The sequence below is a fragment of the Mus musculus genome, chromosome 10, assembly GCF_000001635.26.
Source record: "Mus musculus strain C57BL/6J chromosome 10, GRCm38.p6 C57BL/6J".
NCBI classification, from domain to species: Eukaryota; Metazoa; Chordata; class Mammalia; order Rodentia; family Muridae; genus Mus; species Mus musculus.
The window spans coordinates 5,727,672-5,738,485 of NC_000076.6; the positions used below are offsets into that span (position 1 = coordinate 5,727,672).

A 10,814-nucleotide genomic window follows, 5' to 3' on the forward strand; every position below is an offset into this window, starting at 1 on the left:
GGAGTACTGGTTAGTTCATATTGTTGACTAATCATTTAACTTTAAAGACCCTATTCAAATTTCTCCCAAACACACTGCTTTTTTACCTTTTTTTTTTCACAGTTTAGTTCCAGAACAATAAAACATTCAATTCTGCCATCCATCTTTTAGACTTCTCCAGTAGTTTTTCCACTCATTAATTTTGTTGCATCACTGGTTTGAGTATGACGTCACACATTTTGCCTTTTGGGCAAAACCACTACATAGACGGAGCTGATGTGATGGTTCAGTGAGTAAAGTGTGAGGACCTGAGTTTGCATCCCCAACATCCACGTAAAAGCCAGATATGATGGTGCATGGGTCACCTCCACACTGTAAGCGTACCTGACTTGCCTAAAGAATATCAAAGACTACTCTGGCCAAGAGGAGTAAGGACTGTTGAACCATGGGTACCAAGAAGAAGCATAGCAAAGCAAAGGTGATCCCCTATACTCTTCCCTGATCTTCCAGTCAGCTCGTTTTGCTATGAGTCTTTTGCTAGACTGGGAAGTTTTGTGTCTGGGTATGTGTTCATTTTATTCCATTGCCTTTGTTTAAGTTAGCTGTTTATGGACTTGCCTAGAAACTGAAGCCAGAAATACCATCCAGTAAGGTCCATAAAGCTAACTTCTATGTTTTCTTCTACTTTGTCACTTGCCCTCTTCCATCTCCTTAAACCTCAACTAATATTTTTTCACCTTGATTTTCTTTGCATTGGTATCTATTGAAATCTAAAAACCAGAACGGGGTTCAGTTACCATGAACTCTGAACTTAGGCTGCCTATTAGTAGGTGCAGGTTTGTGGTAGAATTGGTGCTCAATTCAGATGAGGAATGGTGGGTGGAACTTGGGACTCTGGACTCCACCCCTGGTTCATTAACTCGTTCTAAAGAATTTCTTAGCATATCTGAAGGAGGCATGGGGAAGAGTTTGGGGTGCAACTTGATGATCAGCTGTAGCAAATAGACAGGAAGAACTTTTTATAATAAATTTCTATTCTTTTTCCAATATAGGGCTGGCATCTGTATCTTTTTTACAAGCACTTAATTTTTATTAGATATTTTCTTTATATACATTTCAAATGCTATTCTGAAAGTTCCTATACCCTCCCTCTGCCCTGCTCCCCTACCCACCCACTCCTGCTTCTTGGCCCTGGCATTCCCCTGTACTGGGGCATATAAAGTTTGCAATACCAAGGGGCCTCTCTTCCCAGTGATGGCCAACTAGGTCATCTTCTGCTACAGATGCAGGTAGAGATACGAGCTCTGGGAGTACTGGTTATTTCATATTGTTGTTCCACTATAGGGTTGCAGACCCCTTCAGCTCCTTGGGTGCTTTCTCTAGTTTCTCCATTGGGGGCCCTGAGTTCCATCCTATAGATGACTGTGAGCATCCACTTCTGTATTTGCCAGGCACTGGCATAGCCTCATATGAGACAGCTATACCAGGGTCCCTTCAGCAAAATCTCGCTGGCATATGCAGTAGTGTTTGGGTTTGGTGACTGATTATTGGATGGATCCCTGGGTGGGGTAGTCTCTGGATAGTCCATCCTTTCGTCTCAGCTCCAAACTTTGTCTCTGTAACTCCTTTCATGGGTACTTTTTACAAGCACTTATTAATGACTGAAGAAGTTGCCAACACATTATGATATTCCAATAGCTTTTCTCCTAAGTCCTAAAACTTTTAGCCAAGGCTGGAACAGCAGGGAAATTAGCTCATTTCACAAGTCAATATGTGTCCTCAGCTGAAGCCACCCACCTTCATTTCATTCATGGCAACACCCATGTCAAGTACAAAACTTTCTGTTAGGAATTTAAGTTGTGACTGATAGGTAGAAGGAACCCAAAATAGTTCAAGTCATACTGAGAAGTCCAGCATTGCTGGTGTAATAGCTTGAATAGGAATGGTTCTTATAGACTTCAATATTTGAATACTTGGTCATTAGGATGTGGCACTACTTGAGAGGGATCAGTAGGTGTGGCCTTGTTGGAGGAAGTATGTCACGGGAGGTAAGCTTTGATTTTCAAAAGCCTAAGCTGGGCCCAGTGGCTTTCTTTTCTTGCTGCCTACAGATTCAGATGTAGAACTCTTAGCTCCTTCTCTAGCACCATGCCTACCTATGTGCCACACTTCTGCCATGCTTCCTGTCATTCTGATAATGGACTAAACCTCTGAAACCCTATGCAACTCCCAATTAATGCTTTCCTTTAGGAGTTGCTATGGTCATGGTGTCTCTTCAGCAGGAGAACACCTAGACAACTGGCTTGAGTCCAGAAAGCCCAAAAAGCCATCAAATTTATGTCTTGTCTTTGCTTTACCATAGCACAGCTTCCTGCTATGGATCAAACAAGGCAACTATCAGCATCTTAACATTCACAGAAATCCATCATAAACACACAAACTGCTTGTTTCCAGAACAATATTAACTCCCCCTCTCTCCACCATCCCCATGTGGGGGTTGTGGGTGGGTGTAATGGTGTGATTTGCATGGTGGGCATGCATGCAGGCATAGCATGGTGACATGGCTGTGTGTGTGTGTGTGTGTGTGTGTGTGTGTGTGTGTGTGTGTGTGTGTGTATGCATGTGTTCACAGGCATAGCTTGGTATCACAGTACTTTTGTGTTGGTCAAAGGATAACCTTGAAGGTGGTCTTTGCATTCCATCAGTTTGAGACAAGGTCTTTCTTTTACTGGTCCCTGCTGTATACCTAAGATGAGCTGGCCCTCAAGCTTCTAGGAATTCTCTCACCTCTGCTTGCCATCTTTCTTTTGGGAGCACTGAAGTTATAGATGTACTTCCCCAACCCCAAGCTTTACACGGTTTCTAGAGCTTTGAACAGAGGTCCTCACACTTGGGTGGCAAGCACTTTACCTATGATCTACCTCCTTGGCCCTCTATTATCAATATCTTAGTACTTAGGACAACCTACTTTCAACAATAATTTAGCCAGAATCTTTCTGACTCCTTAGGGCTCTTCTTAGTAATTTCTCATCCACTGATCATTTACTGTGTTCTCTGAATATAAATTTCTACCTGACCTTGTGCAGGGAGTTAAAATGGATCTGTTGCCCCTCTCTTCTCCAAAATCACATTTGAGTAGCCTGCTTGGATAATCTTTATCATTTTTGTCATGGAGTGTTCATTTTTAAATTCTTAACTCTATGTGCCCAGCAATGTGCTTTATTTTAGGAAAGGTCTCCACTAAGGATCCAGCTTCCATCAAATACCAAGAGTTCAATCTGCATACTCTGATAACAATTGAATGTTATGCAATTAACACAGAGGAGTATTTCAGTGGATTAAAGGGTGAGCTGCATAATGAGACCTTAATTATAGGGAGAAGTCCTGCCCGTAGATATTTGTAGAACATTTCTTTTGACCAAATGCAGAATATTTGTGTGGCATTTACATAAATTGAATCTCTACAATGAAATGGTGCCAGAAAAGTTTGTTTTCCTGAACCAAAAGGAAGTATTCCTAATGCTCATTATTTCCTAATTAAATTGCTGACTCTTCTGTAGTCAACCAAAAGAAATGCTGCTTTTGACACCTGTGTGCTTAAATAGCGTTATGACTGATGGGAGTTATTTCTCATCCAGGAGTCATTCCATTTGCACCATCGCTGGATCTCTCTCTCTCTCTCTCTCTCTCTCTCTCTCTCTCTCTCTCTCTCTCTCTCTCTGTCTCTCTCTCTCTGTCTGTCTCTCTCTCTCTCACACACACACAAACTTTATGACAATGAGTTTCTTGCTTGTGAGATAAAATGGAACAATATAAACTCAGTAAAACTTTCAGATTGTTTTATCTTTCCTGTGTTTGCTGATTTGATACCTGCTTCGATATGTTTGAGAGTTTCTCAAATGGCAGGAGACCATCATTTCCCATCTATCTTAGCTCCCCCTGCCAACCCCCTAGGAATCTACTATAGTCTCCAGGGCCATCTGAAGTCAACTCAGAGTAGCTCATGAGTACCACTGAGGCACAGACTGGGGTGTTTCTCTGTTACTTTCTGTAGGTGTAAGTGTCAGCTGAACAGGTTTATAAGCTCATTGTGTGGGTGATGCCATATCTCTCAGAATATGAATAAGGTTCCACAGGCAAACAGACAGTTTGACAGGTTTCAGAAGATGAAAAATCTAGATTACCCTACAATGTCTTATTTGAATGCTGTGTGAAATAAATCTAAGCTATGTATACATATACATATATGTATATATACATAATATAAATGTGTATTTCTATCGTACATTTTAATTAGAGTATAATTCATATGTGTAATTACCTTGCCCTACTATTCCATATGTATCTTAAAAACAACGACTTTTCATTAATTTATGTGATGATTCTCGGGCTTCCCAAGTTTTTGTACCAGGTCTCACCAAGAATTCTACTTCCTGGGGCTGCAGAGATGGCTCAGCGGTTAAGAGCATTGACTGATCTTCCAAAGGTCCTGAGTACAAATCCCAGCAACCACATGGTAGCTCACAACCATCCATAATGAGATCTGATGCCCTCTTCTTGTGTGTCTGAAGACAGATGACAGATATAGTGTACTTACATATAATAATAAATAAATCTTTTTAAAAAAAAATTCCTCCTCCTTAGATGTCTGAGTCCAGGCTCTGCAAAGCTCTCTGTTAACTTCTAAATTTGATAATGTCAGAATTATTTTCTCTTATACCCTAAGCCTTGGAAATAAAGCTAGTTCTTATAATTGCTACCTCTATTCTATGGTTTCAATGTACCCTCCATGACCCAAATTTCAGGCATGCAAACTTAGTGGCCAGTATGATATGTTATTATAAAATGGGGTCTCTGTTAGATAACTATCTCTTCCCTTTTAGAACAACCTTCATAGCCCTATAAAAGAAATTTTATACAGACATTGAGTTCTTTGCCCTCTTGCCTCACAAAAACATGGTTCCTCCCCTTCAGTATATAAAGCAGCAAGATGTTATCTTGGAAACAAAGAATAGGTCTCATCATATGGTCATGTCTACCAGAGCTTGGATCTAGAATTCTGGAGAAGTGATTCTGTTCTTTATATATTTTCTAACCTCAGGTATTTTGGACTGTGAAGCATTGACTATTAGTAATACAATCTATCTACATTTTTAGCTCCTTGATATCTGATTGATACCATAAGTTTTGAGTTTCTTACTCGTGGGATTGTCACTACAAAGTTTTCTTGTGTGTATGGCTAACAAGAGAAATAGACATAACCGAACAATTTAAAATATTCTCACCTCGTTTAGTCTATTCCCTTGATAAGAGAAAATGGACTCATGATACTAAGAGCACATGCCTGGCTACCACCAGTACTGCACCCTAGGTGGCAATGTGAAAATTCGTATAACAATGCAGTTTACTGAGGATGATAGTTTCAGGTGTCAACTTGACACAATCTAGATTTGCCTGGGAACAAAGTCTCACTGATAGATACTATCTAGGTCAGGTTAGCCTACTCTTATGTCTTTGGAGCACTGTCTTGACTACATCAATTGAGGTGGGAAAACTTAGGCCACCATGAGTAAACTATTCCTTGGTCTTGGACTATATGAATAAAAAGATGAACCAAGTCCTATACATATATGCATGCATGCATAATGCATTCTCCCCCTGCCTCTCTCCTCTTGGTTGAACTATGAGTACTTGACTATGAACACAACAAATTGCTTCATGTTTCTTCCTGGTTTTCCCTACAACAATGGGCTGTAACTTGAAATTGTGAGCTAAAACAAACCATTTCTCCCTAAGTTGCTCTTCATGGGATACATGTTTTAAATAATATCAATAGAAATGAGACTAAAACACCAAACATTTTGGAAGGGAAAAACACAATTAATTCTCTTTACAATGATATGGTAACACAGTGTCCAACATTGATGACTTCTAGAAACCATCTCTTCTAGCACTCTAAAAACATGTTTCTGAAGTCAGTTGATACCTAGTTTCTTTTGACAGAGAGATTTTCTGCTACAGCAAACACTGATTTGAAAAAAAAAACAGTCTTATTGTTGTCTAAATCATGTCTATTGAACAATTCTTAAATTAAGTCTATGAGGGATCCCTATAAATTCCTACAAAAACACAGTGAAATACAAAGAATCAGCTTTGACATTTTAATAGTATTTCTGTAATATTCCTTCTTTCTCTCTTGTAAACCAATTATTCTTTATGGAAAGACTTTGTTGCTTATTAAAGGGAAAAATTAAAATACTTTCAAATCACTTCTTAAAAAAAAAAAAAGAATGTATCTCTTACAAACTACATGATATCATCCTTCTTCCATTCCCAAGGCTACTCCTAACTTACAGTGGATGAACATTTTGATCAAGTACTGTGCTGTGTGTGCATATTACTATTCAAGACACTGGAAATGTAGACATCGCTGAACTAGAGTATGCCCTCCAACAAGATGGATAGATGGATAGACTTTAAAAGGGGGGAAAATGTTAAGAAAAAAATAAGTGAGCTATGAAAATTCAGAGAAGACAAGGGGCATGCAACTAGGGAAAGTCAGAAACATGAGTATCATTTGCACTTAAATTCAATGTGTTAGCTCATGTGGCTACTAGGGTGCATGCTAAATGTACCTGCATATATTAGACTTTAATGAGTTCAGACTTGAGGGCTAGGGCAGCAGAGATGGTTCAGTGGCTAAAATGCTTTCCTGTTTTGCTATTTCCAAAGTCATCAAAGCTCAATATTATTACTGCTTTGCTTTGTTGTAAAATTTATAATTCATATCAATGCAAAAACAAAAACAAAACAAAACAAAAATATAGCAATCTCATTGGCCTTTATTTGATCAGTGCTATCTACTATAACAAAATGCCATAAACTGGGTGGATTATGAATAACAAAAATTTATGTTCTCAAGGTGTGGCTACCCAAGATCATAATGTCTGCAAGTTTGGTGCCCTTTCCTTGTTCAGAGATGGTGTCTTCTTCCTTCATCCCGACAGTGTCAAAGGAGCAAGAAGCTACCTCTTCCTATTTAATAAAGTCACTAACATCACTTTTGAGAGTGCAGTCTTCACAATCTTACCCTCTAAAGGCCACCTCCCAACCTCATTACCTGACACACTATCACCTGAGAAGTTAGAGTCACAGAGCTCACCTGGAGGAAGGGTCCAGTATCTCCCATCAGTGACTATCATCTTCAGATATCACTGAACTTTCTGCCTCAGACTATTTTTTTCATAGTGGCCATTGACCACTTTTTCTGATAAATTAAACACACACAAAAAAATGAAACAGTACTCTTTCTGATAATTAAACAAAACAGTCCTGGCCCCGTGTGTGTGTGTGTGTATGTGTGTGTGTGTGTGTGTGTGTGTGTGTGTGTGTGTGTGTGTGACTTATAAGCTGGTTTTGTGATTTCACAGCATATTTTGCTATGTCTTTAATTAAAATTTGCCTTTCATCTTTAACTTGCTTCTACTGGTAGAGTGGCAGAGAGAGAGAGAGAAAAGGAAACGCTAGAAAAGCTGAGCTGCAAGCCCAGGCTGCCATTTGAAAGAGCAGTTGAGGAAGATCTGAATGAAAAACTCTGCAAATTTATGCTAATTGTGTTCAGTTCCATGAGTTTCATCCCATTGAGTGGGAGCCAGGCCACCTGATTGCTTCTCCTTTTGGTAAAGAACATCTCAGATGAACCAGCTGTCATGGACATGGTTCAGAAAATTGGCCCTAAAAAGAAACCTGGGCCATCTGTGTGTGCTGTTCTATTCATAGGATGCCCTCCAAATCACATATTTCTATTAGGAACCTCACAGCAAGGGCCTCTACCATGGGAGCAATAGAGAACATTGGTCATCATCATCTATTGCACTCCCTTGGGGTGGGAGTGCTGTGATTTCTAGCAAAGAGAACTCAGGGCTGAGGTAGATAACAAAGACAACTTGGAATGTCTAACGTGAGGAAGCATCCTTCTCTTCCTTTTGCTTTGTCAGATTCTGTAACTGACAAGAAATTGGATGTGAGATTGTGAAAGTATTTTGTGTGCATTGAACAAGAACGTTTGCAAGGTTCCAGGGTGAGCCTCGAAGCCCGGGCCTACCCTGCCTGGGTGCAGCTAGGCAAACTAATGCAGTGATGACCTGGTGACCATAGCAGTGTTTCACGAGGACTATCAATATAACAAGGACTCAGAGACATATTTCTGCCCCTTCCCCTGCCGCAGACCCTCTGGGCCCCTTTGTCTGAGTGGAACGGGTCTCTAGTCGCAGGTGGACAAAGCGTAGGATGAGTGACAAATAGACGCACACAGGAGAGGTCGTGTGGAATCTGAATGTAATTTGTCAAATCGAGCTTCGGACTTTTTATGCAGAAGACAATAAGGAAGTTGGATGACACACCAGCAAGGTACAAAGAGGTTACTGGATTCTTACATAAAACAGAGGAATGCAAACACAGAAGGTCTAACAGGAACCACCTGGGATAGAATTCATTGTTAACAACTGGGATCAAAAAGGGCTCCACCTAAGATTCACTTAATCTTAGAAGTCTTCGTGCCCTTGCCATAGTTCCTATTTTAGTCTATTGTATAGTCCACCTTCCCCTTAGGTGATTGTAATTACGTGTGTATGGGTGTAACTCAGCTATAGTCTTAGAAGCCAGGTGTGAGGTCTTTACTCTCCTAGGGCAAGGGCTTTCACACCCAAGTCATAGTTCTAACTAGGGAATTCCGTTCTAGCTAACCATCTCATGAATAATGCAATACTCTAAAACCACAGCCCGATCTACTTCCTAAACCATTGTAAATTCCTGTATATGGGAGAGACTTGGCTTTTATTGATAGTGTAATACCAGAGGCTATTCTGTCACTGTCTAGCTCAAGGACATTCTAGGACTGTTGGAACACTGGCAGAAGGCTTTAGTTATGTCAGAATTCAATCTTAAAAGGCACTTATAATAAAGAGAGCACGTGGATCCATCCACTAGACTAACGCAGGAATGGAGAATTAAGAGAACTCCAGACTCCAGGAGGAGAGCTTCCTTGAAACTCTTTTTGCCTCATGAGCAGCTTTTAGGCATCCCTGCCTGACAGGCTGACTCGACTGGAGTGCCATGGCATTCCCCTGTGGTGATTTCTCCATCACCAAGGAAGATGTGGAAAATGGAGAAGATGTGGCAATGTGTCCTAGCTGCTCATTCATTATAAAAGTGATTTATGACAAAGATCAGTTCATGTGTGGAGAAAGAGTCCCAGCACCTTTAACCAACAAAGAGTTAGTTAAATGCTGAAGAATCTCTCAGAAACCCACATTCTGAATTACAGGGGCTGAGCCCAGGTGAATGGATCTAGTGCAGAGTTACCAACATCCTCAGTGAGCAGCTGTCCTGTGGATGGTCTCATGGGTGTGATGTCCATCAGCCACTGAATGTCAGCATGAAAAAGAGCCTGTGACAAGTCATATCTGGATACTTCCAGATACTTACCTGGAACTGGAAGGATCCCTAATTGTCCATCTAAATATAAGGAAGAGCCATATAAACTGATGGGTTTTCCTTCAATTGTTTACATCATTTGAATATCTGAAATTTTGTTTTCTGAAAATAACATCATCTGACAAAAAAAGAACATTTGCAGACTTACCTTTGTGATGAGAAATGTTGTTTCTATTATGAAAACAATCAGAAGGAAGTCCAGAGCCTGATCTTTCAAGTAACTTGACCACATAGACACAGATAGTGAGCAGTTGCTTGAAAGTTTAGACATAGACCCTTTTGCATAACTGGTGAGGTATATATTGGCTTACACCTTTTCATTCCTTAACAAAAAGAGGTTTTTCTTTTTTTTACAATACTGGTGTATTGATGCCATCTTAGGAGAGTATCTAGGAATGCCAGAAGCCCTGGATCACCTGACAGCAGAGTTACAGGCATCTGTGATCTACCTGGCATGAGTACCAGGAACAGTGGTTATATCCTCTGCAAGAACAGCAAATATTCTTTTTTTTTTTTTGTTTTGCTTTGTTTTGTTTTTGTTTTTTTTTTCATTTTTGCTTTTATTCTCAGCACTTTGTTGTTAGCACTTACACCAATAAAAAGGCTTAATGAACATTTCAGTTGGTTGTGCAATAAAAGTATATGTGTGTTTTAAATTACATAGTGATAATTTGTGCAATTCCCTTTATTAATGAATAAGCATCTGAGAGTGATAAAGCATCCATATGCTCACCTAAGCGCTTCACTGCATAAAGTTCATCTCGACAGCACATCCATTATCAACCCAAAAGCCAGGTTAAAGCACTTGATTGCAGACTACCCGCTCCCACTCAAATGCTTTTCTCCTCTTAGCTAACCACTTGGCAATTGGAAGAACCCCCCTTCTAAGTGATATCAATACTGGTTTACTAGGGGTACAGTGTACCCAGTTCTAATTCTAATCATTCCTTCACCTAGGTATGAGTGGATGTGAAAGAAGTAAATAGAAGAGGCTCAGATACATAGAATTCCAGAAACATGGAATTGTGGGTGACCTGAATATGTGTTCGATTGCCATGGTCCCTGCTATATAGCTCCAAAATAAACTATCTCTTATCTAGTTTAAGGTGAGACTTGGTTTTTTGTAGCAACAACTTCTATCCATTAACCAAAAAATTTTCATGTCTCAGCCAAAATAACAATAAAGATGATACTGAACTGTCTCTCCAGCACTATTTCTGGCACTTTTTTTTTCTCTATGCTTTTGTTCTTGGGAAGCTGAGTTTAGATTCTGATTTATTTGTCTCTACTTAATATTTGGAGATTTTTTGTAACTCCAGAGAAAGGTGAAATGATGAATT

The 10,814-nt window shown here is 39.8% G+C and overlaps 1 protein-coding gene across 1 annotated transcript; it reads left to right on the forward strand.

Moving 5' to 3' along the window:
• Positions 1 to 5,319: 5,319 nt before the first annotated feature.
• Positions 5,320 to 9,270, forward strand: Gm47679 (predicted gene, 47679). Its single transcript, XM_030245424.1, has 3 exons — positions 5,320 to 5,368; positions 8,137 to 8,190; positions 9,098 to 9,270. Exons 1-3 carry the CDS (start codon positions 5,320 to 5,322, stop codon positions 9,268 to 9,270), a joined length of 276 nt encoding a protein of 91 aa, XP_030101284.1.
• Positions 9,271 to 10,814: the final 1,544 nt, after the last annotated feature.